This window comes from Pelodiscus sinensis, chromosome 8, assembly GCF_049634645.1.
Source record: "Pelodiscus sinensis isolate JC-2024 chromosome 8, ASM4963464v1, whole genome shotgun sequence".
Taxonomy (NCBI): Eukaryota; Metazoa; Chordata; order Testudines; family Trionychidae; genus Pelodiscus; species Pelodiscus sinensis.
In genome coordinates, this window is record NC_134718.1 from 67596113 (window position 1) to 67616919 (window position 20807).

Here is a 20807-nt window from a genome sequence, read left to right on the forward strand (position 1 = left end):
TCCATGGGGAGCTTGGACTGCCAGCGGACAGGGGCTGCTGCTACAGAGCAGCCTCTGTCTGCAGCGAGCCCAAGCCCGCCATGGACAGAGACTACTTCACAGCAGCCTCCCCACCCTCCATCCCTATCCTGCTGCCTCTAATGGTGTGTGGGGGGGGGAGGGCAGGTGGCATACAGAGCCAGTGCTGGGAGGAGCCCCCCAGCACCAGTTCCTGCCCGCCACACCTCCACTGACTTTGTAGGAAGGAGCAAGGGAGGGGGCAGGCAGGTCTATGGAGCCAGCTCCCCAGGCATATCAGCTCCCACCTCCCAATGCACTGCGCTGCTGCCTATCTGAGGTAGCAGTGCAGGGGTCAGGCAGATCCAGTGCTAGGGAGAAGCAGGCTTAAAGCACTGGCTCCCGCCTCCCTCGCCTTTGCTGCCTCTGATACAGAGGCAGCGGGGGGAGGAGGGAGAAATGCATGTAGTCAACAGGATTAACGGATAAGCCCAGGCTTTTTGGTTAATTGTGTAGTCATCTACATGTTGACATCCCTAACATAAGCAGTGCTAGAACAGAATTGTTCCTCTGACCTAGCTACCACCTCTTGGGGAGGTGGATTTATTACAGTGACAAAGAAACCTCCTGTCACTATAGTAAGCGTCTATACTTAAAGTACTATAGCAGCACACTTGCTGCACTACAGCTGTGCTGCTGTAGCATTTTAAGTGTAGATACAGCCTAAGTGTGTCTGTGCTTCCATTCTCCATCTATACAATAGGGCAGTGCTATTATCCCAATTTCACAGGGGTGTCATTAAGATAAATGGAAAGATTGTGAGGTACTGACACTATAATGAGGGAGGTCATATAAGTATTTCAGATAGACTAAAACAAAAGGAGAGAAAAAGTTTGCTTATATTTTCTATTAAGGAATAAATTCCCTTGTTATCGCATCCATATAGGCTAGTTGCCTTACAGATATTACAATTCCTCTTGGCATTTTTTGTTTGGTGCTGCTCTTATTATGAACAGTGACACACAATTTGAACTCCTGCCAGAATGTACAAAGCCCTTAAAGTTGTAGTTATTTGGTAGTCCATTTCAGATATTATGTTCATTACCTCATCTTCTATGAGGCATGAGTTCCTCACGTGGTTTTTAGCTGAAGGACCAGTGAGTAATGTTTTTACTTGAACAAGGCATGCTACTGCATCAAAGTCTCTGACTCTCAATACTTCAACAAGCAAGCACTTCAAGCTACAGAAGAAGCAGCCGGTGAAGCCTCTGGAGACAGATTTGGGATAGCCAGAGGAGAAGCCTGCCTTCCTGCATAAGTGTGCTTGCAAAACTACACCCAAAAAGCAGATGGCTGATCTGTGTACCTAGGGCCAAATATTTTCTAGTCTAATGCTAAGCAAGTTTCACCATCAATGAATATGACCCTTGGTCTTCACTTTTAGGCCTATCCATAAAAGTAACAAATACAGGAGTCGTCCTAAAATAAAGTCTTTAGCAACAGGCTGAAATGGAAACTTAAAGATGAAAGTTTTGCAAAGATTCAAGATTCTTGATCCAGAAATGGCTGTGGTGCATTCCAGGTAGATACCATCTGGTTACAGATAACGATGTCTTCCACTTTTCCCTACACAGTACAGGCAGTCCCCGGGTTATATACAAGATAGGGACTGTAGGTTTGTTCTTAAGTTGAATTTGTATGCAAGTCGGAACTGGTACATATTGTAGGGGAAACTCTAGTCAAACATTTCTCCAGAGCTCAGTTTTATTCTCGCACACCTCACTTCCCTCTGTCCTTTATTCTCCCACACCTCACTTCCCTCAGTCAAGCTGAGGTGTCTGCTGAGAAAAGCCGCTCCGCGTCTCCCTGGTCTGCTGGGGGGGGGGAGCTAGCTTCGCGTCTCCCTGGTCTGCTGGGGGGAAGCAGCTAGTGCGGGGTTGCCTCACCCCGTTTGTAAGTAGGGATCCGATGTAAGTCGGATCCATGTAACCCGGGGACTGCCTGTATCCAGGCCTCAACAGGGCCTCTTGAGACTCAGCAAGCCACTACTCCATACTGCTTTTATTGCCTGTCACAGAAATCATATTTAGAGCACTTTGAATGCAAGAGGTCAATCCCTAGAACATCCTAATTTTAGAACTGCAGGCATCTTCCAAATGTTTGGGCTCATTTTAGGACACAAAAGAGGATGAATAGATTTTCTACACCAATTCCTCATAGGAGTGCCAAGCATATCTGGTAACTTTTCTTTCTATATGGTTGCCTTGACCTGATAGTCTAGGCTCGGTATCTCTGAGCAATGTAAGCTGGATCTCTACAGTTATAATTGTTGTTCTGGAAGAGTAATCACAGACACTCCACCTAGGATTTGGGAGAACTGTAACCACGGAAAGGTGCTCTTGGTTAAACCTCTATCTCCCAAATCCTGTGCCTTATTCAATAAGGAGATGGAAGCAACTGTACAGGAGCTTAGGAAAGAAGAGCCAAATCTGAAGTCTCCTAGCCAGTACCCTTGTTTGTTCTTTGATGATATATAATGAATTCCTGAAAATGTCCCCTCACCAACATTTTTCTGAAAAGGAGCATTTTTTGCTGGCTTTTTACTTTTAAAGCATCAGTGACATCAAACCTCACTTCCCCATTTTTAACAGAAGTATCCTTGGAGGACCAGAGAAGCTGGTGCAGAAGCTTTTAGAAGGCCTCAATTCAAAGGGAGGTGGAGGGTTATTTAAACGTCTCACCAAAATGTATTTTAAGATGTTTGACCTAAATAGCAGGTAGCAAAAACAAAGAGTGGTTAACAATTCCCTCCCTATTTAAATTTCTCAGCTTTACTTTCTGGGTATTTGTTGTACCATAATCCCTCTTGTTCTTGGCTACCCCTAGAGTCTAGCAAGAGACACAAGACCTTAATTTGTAAAATAAAAAACAAGTCAAAAGCTATTTTAAAAAGCTTTTGGGCCTTCTTCATAAATCAAAAAAGGGCACAAATGCTTCTCCTTGCCGGGTCACCTCTGAGCACCACTTATTTCATACAATGATTTCTGTAAGACTGCTTAGCACTTAGCAATTCTCCTCTTCCAAATGCTTTAGAGTGGACTCAGACCCTCATTTATACATTGTTCACCCCTACGATGCAAGGTTCACCACTGAAAACACAAAGGCCAGTCAAGTGTGTGTGAAAATATAAAGTTGACAAAGTTAAGTTTATTTTTAAAACAAAATCTGCTATTTCATAAAAAACAGTAAGCTTTACCCTATGCAGCCTAGCACATAGATGTTCCAACAGATAACAACATCACCAGTTTGGTTTACCAAAATTGCCACTTTACAAAGAAGCAAGGAAGTTATCTCACTGTCATGAATCATTTGTTCACACCACAGCAACCACATCCTTCCAGCAGAGCCAGAGACTAGATGTCTAAAAAGCAGAATGTCAGTTACTCCTGCTGTCTTTAAAACGGTAGACTTACTACTAAGCAAATCTAGTTTATTTTTTATATTTAAACCTGCAAAACAGAGATCTTACTTTCACAAATGGATCCTAATTACATTCAAAGCACAAGATTTGGCTTTTCAAGAGTTTTCTATTCTACAAATGACCAATTTTTCTTCAGGGGCCAGAGTTTAAGGGGAGAGAGGGGGGAAAGATTGTTATAAAACAACCTAAGTGCTTTTATTTAAAGGAGGGAACACTTCCTTTGGCATCAATATGCGTTCACTGGGAATCTCTTTATATATCCATTGCACGGCCTTTTGGAATGGAGTAAGTAGTTTTAACTGTTTTCACTATTTGACAGTCTGGGGTCAACTCCTGAGTTACTTACTCTGCTTCTAATTCAGGAAAACATTTCTAGTCAAAAAGGCACTTAAACATGTACCTAAGTCCCACTACACTCAAAATGCTTAAGGTCACGTATGTTCTATTACTATGGTGTCCAACCAGTTTTGAAGCAATAGTGGCTACTGCTAGAGCAGACTAGCCACACTCAAGTGGCCAAATAGCCACACTCAACTGGACGAATAGTCACATGTGACTAGTGTGTTGGACACCATTGTTTTATTGTATTTCCTGAGTTAAAAGCCTCATGCACTTGGAATTTAGGATTTGACCATGAATTATTAATTTCTTTAACTTCAATGAAAAACACATTTTCCTAAAATGAGCTACAAACTTCAAATAACTTTGTATATTCCTACCAAATTATAAGCAATAGTCTAAAGGCAAAACTATTCAAGACATAGAATCAAAGGCAAGGAACAAACTAAAATCAAGATATATTACAGAAGCCGAAAACAACTAGCCATTAGATAACCATAATTGCATGCTCTAAGATTTTAAACCTTATCACTGAATAATCAGAAGGTAAAATGTACTCTTCTATTGACTGAACTTTGGTGCACATAAGCATCAGTAACTGGTTTCCACTTTGTATGAAAGATATGACTCATCTCAAAGGGAAACCAAAATACCCACTCATTAAATAAAAAACACACCAACACAAAATTTTCCAACTTGAGTATTAAAGACAGATCACCATAAATTAACCTGATTTTATTTGTACATAATAATTTTAAAAACCTGATATAAACTTTAGGGCAATACATAAGAAACTGAAAAAAAAACCCAGTAGGAAAATAAAGACCACTTGAATATCACAGTTTCTATGTGAATACCAAATCTACAGTCTCCTTATCAGAATCAAAGTGTTATTTGTGGGTCCTTCAATCTTCCAGAATAAAGTAATGTAGGTTCCCAGCTCAAATATTTTCATTACACTTTTAACATTCAAATGCTTTCAAACATCAAAGTGAAACAAGATTATAATCCACATATAGACTAGTTTCCTCAGCCCTGCAAAAACTGAGCTAGAGTAAAACAGTGTGTTTAAATACAAGGATTAGAAAATGTTTTCTTTTTTCAACCAGTACTCCTGCCAGCATTTGAAAGCAACTCTGTTGAATTGCTGAATGAATTAGAGTAGAATATAACCACACACTAGACAGACTGCTAGGCGTGGGGGGAAGAGACCTAAGTCAGGAATGTATTAGTGGACAATTTTAAAAATTGTGTGTGTCAACAACAGATACAATAGGAGATTCAAAAAGAATAATCTGTATAGCAACTGTCAGCAACAAAACCATTTGTAGAGTTTTGAAAATCTGTGGATATCTGCTTTATATCCATGGGTACCCACATCTGCAGATGTGGAGGCCGATATCCATGGCTCATTTTTGTGGATACAGATGTAAATTTTATATCTATGCAGAGCTATAGCCATTAATACCAAGGCTTTTACCTTTGCCATGGCAAAGTCTGTGAGACAGTGACAAACAAACACTACAAATAGAATGTGATGAAAATCTACACTGGAAGAGAGATTACTCTTCTCAGGAAAAAAAACTGCTGTGGAGCTCAGAAATACATACTTTTAGCATGCAACTCATTGTCCTGTTGTCACTAATATACACTGGGAAGCAATGACAGCTTCTAGTTGGTTTTTATATATTTGTAGATGTCTAAACAGTACCCAGTTATATGTGCATAGCATTGAATAAAACCATTATGAAAATAAGAAACAAGGAGTCCCTAAATAAACATGCACCAATTTTCATTCCTCATGACAATTTTCATGCCACTGATCATTTAAAAAAAGGTGTTCTCAACTCATGTATCCTTGAACTTGCCCATCACTGCATCTTCCACTGTAGGTTAAAATAATATTAAAAAGTGGCCCATTGCTACCTGAGTATCAACTTCTCATGTTCAGAAGATTCTCACAGGCACTGAAAATACTAGACAGGAGTCGTTTAAAGTACTGTAGTTGCCACATCTATCTAGGTATAAGGTCTATAAGGCTATTCTTTAAAGGTCCCCCCCGCCCCCACTGAAGAAAACCATGGGAGGCTTGTAAAAAAGTTTCTAACACACCAAGCCCTGATCCGCACTGACTAGGGCAACAGAGTTGAAACACTATTAGCAGGTTTTCAGAAAAGTCTGATTTCTTATGGTGGTAGCTTTCATCCTGGGGAAGTGGAAAATACAAACTGTAACTATGGGCATAGCAGAATTGGGGTGATAAAAATTATGCCCTACAAATAGCGAGCAACAAGGAAGGTTTGAGTGAAACCATAGGAAACCAGACCTGTGCTTTACAGAACAAAATTAATTCTGTAGATAAACAGAGGGTAAGGAACCAAGGGCAGTATGCACTGTGCGATGACCCCCTAGGGAGCTAAGAATGTGGAAGATGTCACCTCTCTAGGTCTGGTCAGTGAACAAGCATGGACTGGAGTTCCCCAGATTAACCATGCTGCCCTCCCGCATGAACTGAGGAAGATGTGTGGAAGATGCAACAACAAGCACTTGGCTGTACATGCAAAGTAACCTGCCCTGTGGGTTTTTCCACAATACAGAAGCAGACAAGACTAGAAGACTCTTTCTGCTCCAATTGACAAGAAAAACCCCAAGGTTCATTTATAATGGAAACCCTGACAGAACCTTAACTATAGCATCCTGACTTCGATGCTATAATCTGATCTGCGTGTGAACTAACTCCCATGTCTCAATGGTATTTGTCTTACTTTAACTCCTGTTACAAAAGGGTTGAGTCATATAGCAGATCTAGCCAAGTAACAAAACTGCAGGGCTTGCTGAAACTCCAAATCAAGGATAAACAGACTCTGTCCTAAAACAGGTTACGAGAACGACACTCCACAGGAACATTGTTAGCCAGACTTCAGATCCTCTGGACAATGGCATTTTCTTCTATGCTGCAGAGAATATTACAGTCCTGCCAAGGCGCTGGGGGAAGAAGGGGGGAGCAAAGCACTGCCCTTCAGTTCATGGTAGCATGTATTATCCAGTGCCCAAGAAACCAGATACCTTAGCAACCTCATGTAGGGACAATGACCCAATCAGATTTCAGTGTCAGAGAAGAGGAACAGTATTTACTCAGCATACAGATTAGTTGCAAAACTAGGTCACTTCTTGCCTTTTTTGAGGGGGAAAAAAAGGGCTTCTTTTTTATATCTTTTCGAGTCTTTGCCTGGACTTTAAACCTGACTGGTGTAAGGTGGAAATCCCCAGCTTTCTGAGCTGATAAAATCACACCTGCATGCATAATGTTAAAACATATTACATTCACTGGACTTTGTATTTCTTAGAATTCAGTGCATTAGCTACTTACCGGTTCTTCTCTAGTTCATTGTGTGTAGATCTAGAAGATAGAAAAAAAAACTGGATTAGCTACCATCATCCTCACAATATAGTAATCCAATTGCTGCAAGCCATAAACATTTCCACCAGTACAATACAGTATATCATTTGTATATATTAAAATATTCATCCATAACTCTTTACTCTCTCTTCCTAGGAGAGACACTTCCTATGCTTGGTCTATATTTAACTGCTGTTATCAGATACACTACTGTAAATTTACATCAGATATTCAAAAATCAGAATGGAGACAATGGTGACATCAGAGGTCTTGGAGTCAAGGACCCTGGGTTCAATTTCTGGCTTTGCCACTGACTCCATGTGAGGTCACAGTTGAGTCATTTAACCTCTCTGAGCCTTTGCCCATCTGTCAAATGGGAATATTGATACAACCTAAACCATAGGGCTATAAGAAGACTTATTCATGTATCTAAAATATTTTGAGATCTTCAGATGGAAGTCGCTCTGTAAAACAATACTTGACAAGTCATCCAAAATCCAACCCTCCAAAGAAGAGGAACAAAAATGATTAACGATCTAGAAAACATGATTTGTTTAGTCTAGAAAAGAGAAACCAAGGCGGCACATGAGAACAGTTTTCACGTACCTAAAGGTTTGTTACAAGGAGGAAGAAGAAAAATTATCCTCTTTAGCCTCTGATGATAGGAGCAATGGGCTTAAATTGAAGTAAGGGAGTTTAAGTTGGACATTTAGAAAAACTTCCTGTCAGGGTGGTTAACCACTGGAATAAGTTGCTTAGGGAAGTTGTGGAATCTCCATCACTGGAGATTTTTAAGAAAATGTTAGACACACAGCTGTCAGGGATGGTCTAGATAGTGCAAGATCTTGCCATGAGTGCAGGGGACTGGACTTAATGACCTCTCGAGATCCTTTCCAGTCCTATGATTCTATGATCCAAAAGGTCACTAACGAGCATCTATACTGCTTGCTGCCAGAGCCCACCAGCATTTGGGCATGTGGAGGCAGAATAAAAGAATGCTTCCTCTTCCATGATTGCAAGCACTACAGGGGATTGAGGCAACGCTCATGGGATTGAAATATGGCTCTCCAGCTCATAGCACCTCTCAACACTAATAGGAGAGCATCTATACCCTAAAAAAGGCATTTAGCCTCATACTTACATCACTAGAAAAATCTGAAAACATGTGTTCTTGTCTTTATACCTGTCTACTAAACAAGTCATGCTATTGAGACAATTAGTCACTGCAGAAAAATTAAAGCAACTAGAAACAAAACAGAAACACTGTGTTTATGTGATGACAACATTAATAGACAAAGTTAGGCTATGTCTACACAAGAGACCTTACAGAAAGAAGCACAGGTGTACTGATGCTGATGCACTGCTGTAACAGCTCTCACATAACTGCTTTATGCTGATTGGAGAGAGGTTTCCCAGTGACATAATTAAACTGTTACCAATGAACGGTGTAGCTAGGCTAGCAGGAGAAGCTCTCCTGCTGATATAGCACTGTGCAAGCTACCACTTACGCCAGAGAAACTTACGTTGCTCGGGGGTTGTTGTTTTTTTTCCTAGCCCTATATATTTACATATTAGTGTCCTTTCATCAGCTTTTATAATCTAAAATGTTATTAGCAGCCCAGGTCAGGTAATATTATTTAAAAAAAATATTATTTTAAAACAAATTTTAATCTAACATATCCCTTTAATACAAGTTCATCTTGATACAGGAGTAAATGAACCAAGAGTTTACTAAAAAGAATCTATTTTCTGTAATTTGGCATCACATTTCTTCCGGAGCTCTGAGAAGATAATCCTCTATCCCCATCTGGAGAATCCTGCAGAGAATTCTCCAGTTAGGAACTGAATGAAGGACCCATTCACAGCTCCAAGGGAAACTCTCTAATAATGAAGCGCTTCCCAAGAAAGAAGAAAAAGTGCTGAACAGGTGTTAGATGTCCAATGAAGATCACAACTAAACCTGTGAACATTTGGGAAATAAAACAACTTTACAGAAACAAACCCCCAAAGATTAAAGCTTAAGTAGCCATGGTTCAGGGCCTATAAATAGATGGACAAAATCTTTACAGCATGTCAGTGGAATGTGTCTGATTTGGTATTGGACACTAGATCGCTCAGAATGCATTTCTATTTGGAGATGTAAATTATAGCTTAAGGAGATACACCTGCACCAACCTGACAAGCACTTACGCACTTGCACTGGTGCAGCTATGCTCAAGTGGGCTAACTTGACTGATGCTAGTATGGGTATATCTTCTGGAGCTGGTAATTACACTACCAGCCTTAAACACCGACTCCAGGAGTGATTGGTGGTTGGACCGGCCACCAAGAAAAATTAGCAAGTGCTTAGCACTCACTGGCAGCCAGCTCTCCCCCCAATTCCCAGTGCACCCCAATGGTAGCCCCCATCAATCAACTCCTTCCCCTTTCTCCCAGCACCTCCTGCACATCACAGAACAGCTATTGCACGGCATGCAGGAGGTGTTGGAAGGGAGGGAATGGAGTGGGAATGGTGCCTATGGCTGAATGGGGATTGAGCACCTCCAGTGAAAATTAGAAGCTGGCATCTCTACTGCCAGCTCAACATACAGACTTTAAAGGCACATTAGACTATGCAGACTCCTGAAGCCAGACAAGTTCCCCAAATAATTGTTTTCATGTCCCATCATGCAAATCCCTAAAAAGGGTCACCCTGAAAGTAAAAGAAAAACAATTTTTTCATTCTCCTGGTTAAATGAGCAACTAATGCTGGATCATGAGTGTATGGTTTTTATTTTAATATACATCTTCTGACAGCTGGCAAACCTAAAATTAAAGATCAAGTTGCAAAATGTGGCCTCCACTTGGCCACGTGTGCCTGTAGATATGCAAGTCACCTGCATATGTACTGTTGGTGCAAGTCTAGGTATCAGCTACCTGTAGTACAGAGGTCTCCAACCTTTTTAACCACAAGACCACTTTTTCAATTTAAGTGCAATGCAAGATCTACCTCCAACCCAAATACCCTTTGCCCCACTTCCTTCCTGCCCCTTCTTTGAGGCATTGCCTCTGCTTCACCCTGCTTAACTCCATCCCTCTTCCTCCCCTATCCTTGCTCACTTGCGCCAGCTCTGGTCTTGAGCCAAGGAGTTTGGAGCGAGGGAGGGGCTCCAGGCTTAGCCCAGGGCGGAGGATTGGGGTCCAGGAGGAGTTTCAGGGTGCAAGCTCTTGGAAGCAGTTTGGATACAAGGGGACTCTCATCTCGGGTAGGAGGTGGTTCAGGGCAGGGACAGTCAAAACCCCAAACTAACCCACTTTGCAAGTAGTAATAGAAGTAACAACAACCCCCCACGTAGGTGTTGGGTGGGGGGAAATGAGAGAAAAGGACAGTGTGTGTGTTGGTGAGAATGACATACACCCACAGTGTGAGAGTGACAGAGATTTGCATTGACGAGCTCCCTCCATCCCCTTCTCTGAGTGTAGACAGGGGACAGAAGTGGGGGGAGGAGGGGCACCCTCCCACACCCTGCAAAACAAGCAGGAGGCTCCCAGGGGGGCAGCTCCAAGGTAGAGGGCAGGAGCAGCATGACAGTGGGTAGAGGGGCAACTGAAGTGCCAGCACTCGACAGCTTCCTGGCTAAACCAGTCAGGATCACCTGTCAGAGGCTCCAAGATCTACTGTTAGATCCCGATCTACTGGTTGGTGACCACTGCTGTAGTACTTGAACTTTTGCCTTGGAGGGGGTCTCTGTGCCAGCCCAATGTAGAACAGACAAGGAGTTGACAGACTCATAATTACAAGGGTTGTAATATCCCATGTAAGTAGTTAACTGACTAAATGGGAGGAAGGGTGGGGATGGGGTTCACTTCAGTCTGTCTGGAGCATGTTTCCCTCCAGCTTGCTGTAGGCCTTGAGCAGCCACCCCCACCACCGCAGGAAGGGGCTGCTCCAGCCTGGCCAGAGCATACCTTGCCTGCAGCCTGGAGATAGGGGCTGCTCCAGTGTCCCAGGTGTAGAAGCCCCTGAAGACAGAGGCTGCTCCAACTAGGATGCTGGAGCAGCCCCTGCCTGCTGTGAGCCCCCATGGAGCTGGAGCAGCCCCCTCCCTGAGGCAGGAGGGGGAGCTGCTCCAGACCCCACCCACTAAGGTTAACTGGTAAAATGTTTATTCATATCTTTAATAATTACACATGCCTGACAATTACATGGCTATAGTGGCCCTAGCAGCTTCTGTAACTGACAAAGAGCTGAAGTCTGCAATTACTTCATAGGATAGAGCAGCTGCTCTATGGCCCTATGTTCTGGCTCTAAGATACACGGTTTTCACATCCTTTGAATACCCTGGACTTCACCCCCATAAACTCTGATTTCTTGTTGGTTGTGTGAATGAAGTGAAATGCATATGTTACTAAAGCAAGTGACAATTTAAACCAGCAAATCCCAGTTGCTCATGCAACTGGACAGTAAATTCTATCATTTACACATCAAACGACAATGCTCATTTACTATTTGCAAAAAAATGGAACCTCCCAGACACTAGGTCAAGGCCCCTTTAAAATCTGACCTCAAATTCTTTGGAACGTGTTAACAGTTTTATTTACTGTATGTTCCTGCAGGAGACTTTGCACTCTTCCTGGCTATTCCATTAACAGTTATAAAGCCAAAGATATGCAATGAACTGAATTCCTATATTATATTGAAGCAATTATCAAAGCCAGCACAGAAAGAACAAAGTTTGGCTCACTGCTGTGAACAAAATTAAAACAGCAGGTTCCTCCTACTCTTCTCACACAGGAGACTCTTTATTACCTATCTTCTTTCCAATGAACAACACCATTCTGAGGGGGTCACAGTCTTTTCATCAAGTCAGGAAATTTATGCTGTGACTTTTAACCATATCGCCTGCAAAAACTTTCCCAGCACAGCTGAATTTGAACAAAAGAAGCTCAGCAAATGTAAAATGGACCCTGCCAAGTTGTTACCTGTGCTATTAGCAGCAGCTACATTTAAGCAAACTACAGACTTTTGAAAAAAGTGTTTGATTTCCTTGTAATCATTTAGACTCGCCTACATTTTTACATTTTATTCAGCCTGGACAATGAAAATAGAAGAGGCAGTTTCTCTTCTGCGTATAGTCAGTTTCACTTTCTGCATCTCTTGCACTGCATGGTTTTTTTTTACCTTTCGGCTACAAATATTACAATGGATATATCTGGATTTAAATAAGATACCGTTGTCACTTAAATGAAAATCAATAAAAATAAAATGTATGACCATGTCTGTTAATATTACAGTTCATATTTTTTAATATTATATTTTATACACTTTAAAATAATTTAAAAAAATCAACCACAAAATAGCAGATATGAACTGACTACTGAGTTTTCGCCAAAAAACACATCTCACACAGATACCACATACAACCTTCATTTATATTCTAATTAAGAGAAACCAGAATCTGGATATACAACCAGGTTATCAATTGCTTTTTCTTTGACTATTCAACATTCAGAATTATAGAACAGCATCAACTTTCTGATCAAACAACATTGGCAGAAGAGAAACCATCCACTTGAAAATCTGAACATTTTGTCAATGACTGCAAGTAATCCTTAAATCACACCAATGAGAGCGAACATATTTCTCTTGAATTTTGTTTGTTTGTTTTTCTTTATACATTTGACAGTGCTTTGTATAAAATTTCACAGTAGCTGATGGTCTGTTGTACTCTGTGCCTCTTGCATTAGGACACCACTCATGCACATACATGCTGCAACCCAGGCTATATCAGACAGTGTTTACCAGTAGCAGCAAAACTGAAACTGAAGAAGCAGGTTCACAGAGAGAAAAGGGAGGGTACGAGCATGTTTACTATTGTTTTTCTCGGCCCCCTGTCCTATAGACTCTACTCAAAAAGACCTTTGTAAGCATCAGCAGCTGAGGAGGGAAAATCCATTAAAATTTTAAAATGCAGGATATCCTATTTAAAGAGGACTCTATCAGAAAGGTGATGTGTTTTATACATTAGGCGTTTATTTAAAGAAACAAATTGGCAGTGTTCCCTAAATCTAATGAAGTGTCACATAAGTGAAAGGACTATTGTGAAAGCTGGGGCTACAAATTTACTGTATTTATGAGCTCAACTCTAAAAAGTATGTGAAAGTTCACAGAATGTCAAAATAACCTATAACAATAAACATTAATGGCAAAAGGTACAAAAGGGAGACAGAATAACCGAATTAGTCTAAACAGTAAGACCACGTCGATATGATTCAAGGACTGTTATTTGCTTGTTTAAAAATAGGAGTCATGGAGCCAGAAGTTAATAAGCATACATTGGTATGCCAGGTATTAGGCCTAATTGGTGGACAAAATACTAGGGCTATTCCATCCATCACACTCTTTTTGGGTATGTAAAAGAAAAAAATTGTGGGGAAACAATGAAAGAACAAAATGAAAAAAGACTGAAAAGACATAAGCTACTGGAGGGAGCTTTACCTTCATGGCTGCTACCTCTACCGTATCCTGGCACTCCAGACCTTCATCTTCCAAGTTCTGAATGAACAGAAAAACGGCCATACTGGGTCAGATCAAAGGTCCATCTCGCCCAGTATCCTGTCTGCTGGCAGTGGCCAAAGCCAGATGCCCCAGAGGGAGTGAACACAACAGGTAATCATCACATGACCCCTAGGGTTGCCAGATGGTTTCAACAGAAATACCAGACACACTTGACATTACATCACAATCTACATTACATCGTATTTATAAAACTAGCCAATTGGCCCATCATAAGACGGGATTTTCAGGTCTCTCCTCCATGTTGGTTTTCTCTCCTGAGCCTCCAGTCTCTCGCTCCGTCTCTCTCGCTCCTCCTACTACCTCCCTCCGCCTCTCTCTCTCAGCTCTCCTACACCTCTTGCCTCTCTCCCTGTCTCTCTCTTTCTCTTCTCCTCCCACTCCTGCCTCTCACTCGGGGGACTGCGGAGTCCAAACGGTCACTTGCACCACTTGCTCCCATACGGTGGCCTGGCTGAGCGGTGCAGAAGTCAGCCGAGCGCCATGGCAGGGGGCGAAGAGGGGCAGTGACGTTCACGGCCAGGGGGCAGGGCCTGGAGCCGCGGTCACGCCGCACGTGACCGCCCCGCCCCCTTTCGCCTCCCGCCGTGGCACTAGGCTGACTTCTGCGCCGCTCAGCCGGACTGCCACAGGGCAGCAAGCAGCCGTTTGGGCTTCCCCTTGGCAGCCTGGCTGAGCGGCGCAAAAGTCAGCCGAGTGCCACGGCAGGAGGTGAAGGGGGCGAGGCGATGACATACATGGCCAGGCCCCACCCCCTGGGCATGTACGTCACTACCCCGCCCCCTTTCCCCTTCCGCCGTGGCACTCGGCTGACTTATGCGCCGCTCAGCTGGGCCACCACGGGGGAGCAAGCGGCGCAAGCAGCCGTTCGGGCCCCGCACTTCCAATGCAGCACGGGCTGCCCAGAGGAAACAGCCAACATTTCAGGCAACAGCACCCCGCAGAGGGAACAGCCAGCATTTCAGCGTTACAGACTCTCAGACACTGGGCTACTATATGATACTGGACATTTATATTTTCTCAATTTGTTTCCCGAACAGAAAGCTCAAATACTGGACTGTCCGGTTCAAAACTAGACACCTGGCAACCCTAATGACCCCTCTCCTGTCATCCATTCCCAGAGAAACAGAGGCTACAGACACCATTCCTACCCATCCTGGCTAATAGCCATTGATGGACCTAGCCTCCATGAATTTATCTAGCGCTTTTTTGAACCCTGTTAAAGTCCTAGCCTTCACAACCATCCTCTGGCAAGGAGTTCCACAGGTTGCCAGATAAAACATGAAGAAAGACTGAAGAAAAAAATGCAATGGGCTAGAGAGAGTGGTCCCAATGGGCTAGAGAGAATGGCTCAGATGACATAGCTGCCTCTACTGGCTTCAGTTGAATCCCAACAGCCACCTGGAATTACAGATATTACCATCTTTAATGCTGTCTAAGTGTGGCCAAAACCACACTATTGAACATTACACCGATTGCTTCAGGGGGAAAAAAAACAAACAAAAAAAACCTAACTGAACTCTTTAAACATCATATCTATGACAATCTCTCCACTGCCAAGAGGACAGCTATATAATCCCTGAAATCTAAACCCATCAGATAGTGATCAAATCAGGACATAAAGGGGGAGCCATAATAGTCCTCATTCATTGTAAGTACATTAATGAGGCCAACCCAGAACTCTCTGACAACACCTAATATAAAGGACTCAAAGACCTCCCCACCACACAATTCACCCAGGAATTTAAGGATATTAAATCCTTCCACAAACAACTCCAAGATAAATGCTACAAACTCATCCCCTAGGAATCCACCCCGGGGACCTTTTACATGTTTCCCAGAATACAGACAAGGGAATCCAGGCAGAACCTTCATATCTGGTCACAGCACTCTTACCGAAGGAATACAGGGACTCATAGAAACTATCCTTAAGCCACTTAACGCACAAAGGGCCGGCTTCCTCCAAGATACAAGTGACTTCTTTAATAAATTCTGCAACACTAAGAACCTCCCTCAGACCTAACCTTGCCACCATGGATGTTATCTCCTTATACACCAACATTACTCACACTGATATCAGAGCTGCCTGATCCAAATATTTACAAGACAGCAGACAACCTTCAAATATCCACCTCAAATATAACCAAACTAATCCATTTCATCCATATTAGGGATGTAAAATCCTGCTTAAAATGTTAATCAAACTATATGTTTAACTGGTTAACCGGCTCACCACATCATGCCCAACTGTGGGTGGGGAGCCATCAAAACAGCTGCCCACCTAAAGTGTGGAAGGTTTGGACCAAGCCTGTCACCATGTCGCAGGGCGGGGGTCGGTTAACCAGTTATTCTGGTAAACATACCAGTACAGAGAATGCTTACCGAGCAACCATTTAACCCTTTACATTCCTAATCCTTATCTATAACAATTCTACATTCAACAATACCACTTTGTACAAACCATAGGAAAAGCCATGGGTACTAGGATGGCTTCCCAATATGCCAACCTCTTCATGTAAACAGTACAGTTGTAAGCACGTCAGTCTCAGGACACTGGAAAAGTACAGAGTGTCACAATTAAATACTGATATTATAATTTCTCTTTTCCCCTAAAGAACAGTTATTTTCATCTTTGATACTATCTACAACAGAGTCAAACAAAAGCATTCTATTTCCTAACAAACTGTCTACAGCTAAAGGAAAAACACACTATTGGTAAAATAAAATATTTATTTCACACTTTATATTTCAAATGCTTTAACTGTTTTTCTTTCTTTTCTAGGTCTTTAATTAAAAGCTAAAAGGCTTTTAATAGTACTAAGCAGTCTGAGGACTCTGAATACCAAACTCTAGACCTTGTTTAATGAAGTTTAATGTTAGACAGTGACTGCTAATGTTAATACGTTAATACCTTTGCCCTATATATTCCATCTAAATTAATACAATATGATATTGTAGAAACAACTCCACAAGAGAGAGATCAGGAGTAATCATTAAAAGCTTAGCGCACAAGATGTACAGGAAACCACATGACAGAAATAATGGAGCAGTTAGCCAGTTCCCCAAAATATTTGCATTTAATATGAAACAAGAAATGGAGACTGAAGAAAGAGTTTCCCAGTGATTTCATCATAAAAGATGCCTACTGTTGCATGCAAAAAATAAAGCATTGTGTCTGTATCGAAAACATGCAAAACTAGGACTATAATAATCCACTACATTTTAATACACCATAAGGTACTACACTCCTCTAAACAATGTTGTTGTCCCAGACCTTTTCTAATAATGTGTTATTGAAATATTAAGCTACACGTAATTCTTCTAAGGCCATGTCTTCACTTCCCTGAAGACCAATGTTGCTATCGTCAATCTTCTGGAGTTTGTTTTAGCGAGTCTATTAAAGACCTGCTAAATTGAAGGCTGAGGGTGTCCTTGTTCACTCTGGAACACTTACCCCTTGCGAGGAATAAAGGAAGTCGACAGTTGCTCCTGTTGACCTCCCACTAAGTTTGAATGAAAGTACATCAACTCCAGCTATGTAATTAACATAGCTGGAGTTGCATTTCTTTATTTGAACTTCAGCACTAATATACACGTGGCCTAAGAGTGAGACACAGTAAATAATACGTCTGTTTAGGCCCAATTGTTTTATTTAAATAAAATGTTTTTCCATGGCGCATGAAATCAACCTTGAAAACTAAATGCCCATAATCAATGCCCAGTTTCTATTCTCTTCAAATCAGCAGTCTTGTGAATGGTTAACACAGAGAAACAAGGTGGGTGAGATAATATCTTTTATTGGGCCAACTTCTATTCATTAAAGCAACACGTTTCAACACCCATAGATGTACAGCAAGAAACGCTTGACAGTATAACCACTTCATTGTTTTCCTGGGAATTTATTATAAATCATGGGGATTTCTTTATACAGGTTGTATCCCCATTTGAGCAGTACCACATCCCAATTAGGAGCCAAGTTTAAAAACCAGCTCCCCTGGCAGACTGGCTGCCTATCGCCCTGTGCTGCTGCCTCTGATACAGGGGAGAGACTGAACTCTTGGACCTAGCATAAGCTGGAACTGAACCAGGCTGCCTGGCCCCTAATACACTTTAAATGCAGAGCCACAACGGGGGTAGGTCCTGGACCCAGCGCGAGGCTGGGCTACTGGCCAGCCTGCTAAAAAATTTACTGGCAGGTATGAGTGGGGGCGGAAATGTGTGTCATCTGTAGCATTAACCAATAAGTGTTGGCTTATCGGTTAATCAACTATACTAGTACATATCTAACCCCAACCTCTCAAAAGAGCAGAAGTTACAGTAATAGCTACAATCCTTGGAATAGAATAGTTTCAACAAAACACATGAATGCAAAACTCTAGTCCTTCTGGGCAAAAAGTCACACCTAACACACAAACTGAGGAATTGAGTTGTATGCAGTGGTTAGGGTAGAGAAGATTAAATTTATTCACAGATGCAATCCACAGGCAGGCTCTGGGCCTGAGATCCAGACTATCAGATGGAATAGCAGATGCTGGCTCTTGTATGGGGAAACTGAGAACTCTGAATCTGCAGCAGTGGATCTTCAAGCTAGACCACTCTGCTCTGGCAAGGAGACTCCCTCCACAGCTTACCAGGAGCGTAAAGGCTCGCCATGCCACCACTCTACCCTACACCCCACAAACAGTTCTGCCATGAAGTTTATTTAGGTCATGCAGCTAGCTTTCAGCTGGGCCTTCATAGTTGGGGGAATTTAATCCTCATGGAGAAACAGTGAAAATAAAGTATATAGCTTGGCTTCGGAAAATTGGTGTTACCATTTGTCATTCCACAGAGATTTCAACAACTTCCACCCTACCATCAACCTTGGCCTGGGCCAGTCCATACCAGAGATCCACTTCCTTGACACTACAGTACAATCACATGATGGCCACATTTCCACCACCTTATCCAAAAAACCTATCGACCATTACACTTACCTACATGTCTCTAGCTTCCATCCAAGGCACATTTCCCAATCAATTGTCTACAGCCAGGCCCTAAATCACAACCGGATTTCCAGTGCATTATTAACAATCTACAACCTATCCTGGAAAATGACCCCTCACTGTCATGGAGAGGGATAACTCAGTGGTTTGAGCATTGGCTGCTAAACCCAGCAGGTTATGAGTTCAATCCTTGAGGGGGCCATTTAGGGAGCTGGGGCAAATCTGTCAGGAATGGTACGTGGTCCTACTGTGAGGGCAGGGGACTGGACTCAATGACCTCTCAAGGTCCTTTCCAACTCTACAAGATAGGTATATCTCCATATATTTAGGCCTTGGGGGCGGGAGGGGGAGAGACAGGCTAATTCTCGTCTACAGACAACCCCTTAACCTGAAACAAATTCTTTCCAGCAACCATGTAGCACACCTCCAACATATTCATCCAGGAACCCATCCCTGCAATCAACTCCGGTGCCAGCTCTGTCCACACATCTATACAAGCGACATCATCACAGGACCTAACCACATAAACCACCATATCAGAGGCTCATATACCACACACCCACCAATGTGATCTGTGCCAGTAATGCCTCTCCGCCATGTATATTGGCCAAACTGGACAGTCTCTACAACAAAAGATTAATGAACACAAATCAGATATTCGTAACGGTAACACACAGAAGGGAACATTTTAACCTGCCCAGGAACTCACTAATAGATCTAAAAGCAATTTCTGAAAGGGAAACTGCAGAACTTGGTTTCATTTACAAGTTTGACACCCTCTAATCAAGGTCTGAACAAAGACCTGACCTGGAAGGACCACTACATCCCACACCCTAATCACATATAAAAAGCCAAGCACCGAGTACTTACAGCTCACTCTATTAGTTTTTTCACTTACAGACTAACACGGCTACCTCTCTGAGCTTATCCTTTGTATTACTGTGGTCCTTACGAATAGTTATAGCCTAGGACAAGAAGAGCAAGGTGCTATACAAACACACAAGATGGTCCCTGCCCAACAACTCAGATAAAATTTACTCACCCTGCGGAAACTTATATTGAAGTTGGCTGAACAGCTCCTATCTGTGGCAAGCCCGCTTAACAAGCTGGTTCCTGGGGAGGCTTCACTGCAGGCTCTGCAGTATAAAATGTAAATAAGCTTTATTCTGCAGAGCCCACAGAGTACGTAACCATGTAACTGCTAGGATTTTTAAAGGTTGCAAGGATACATTTTTAAATGACTTTTTACATCCCTAATACGTACCCTGTCTTGTCAGTGACTTGTCGTTCTGGCCACATCACCCTCACCCATTTATTTCCCTCCACCAGCAGCACCTTCTCCAGAACATCAGATATAAGATTCTTGTTCTTAGTTTCTTAGCCCTTCACAACTTACCCACCAAATGCTTCTCTTCTCATATTTTACTTTACCAACCCCTGGATCAGCCAACTACTGTAAGCTTTGATTACCTGTCCACCTACCCCTCCAACACACACCCTGCCATGCTAACTAGTGAGCATGGATCATCCTCACACAACTAGTACATCAAATGCTGACCCCCTTCTCCTTCAGATCTCTCCTCAAACTTACTTCTGTGTAAGACTCCAAACAGAGTGGCTAGGCAGATGGAAAGGTGGAATTGTAATAGTATATTTTGTCTCTATATTTTTAAAAAATGAATTGAACCAAAATCAAGAAGGGTGTGTACAAAGTAGGGACGTAAAATCCCATTTAATAAGTTAACTGGTCAAATATTAAGTTTAACCGGTTAACTGATAAAATGGGGCAGGTGAGGGAACAGGTGGGGGGACAATTCCAGCCCACTGGGCTGGAGAGGCCCCCGCACTGTGGGCAGCCCAGCTCCTTCCAACTCCATGCCGGGCTGCCAGCTCCTAGCATGCACAAGTGAGAGTTGGCAGCCCTTTCTCCCCTGCTGCTTACAAGCCTCCACCTCCTTCACACAAGGCTGCAACTTTTCTATGAAAACATACATCTGATCCCAAACTCTCAGTCAAGAGAAGGCTCCTTTTTACTTCAGCAGGTTCTGG

At 42.5% G+C, this 20807-nt stretch overlaps 1 protein-coding gene across 8 annotated transcripts in view; it reads right to left on the reverse strand.

Annotated features, from left to right (window-relative positions):
- Positions 1-20807, reverse strand: part of MXI1 (MAX interactor 1, dimerization protein) — a 160476-nt gene that overhangs the window by 44681 nt on the left and 94988 nt on the right. For all 8 annotated transcript variants that reach the window (XM_075935510.1, XM_075935511.1, XM_075935512.1 and 5 more), the window contains one exon: positions 7188-7217. In XM_075935510.1, the coding sequence (XP_075791625.1) occupies positions 7188-7217 (30 nt within the window). The remainder of the gene's footprint in view (positions 1-7187; positions 7218-20807) is intronic.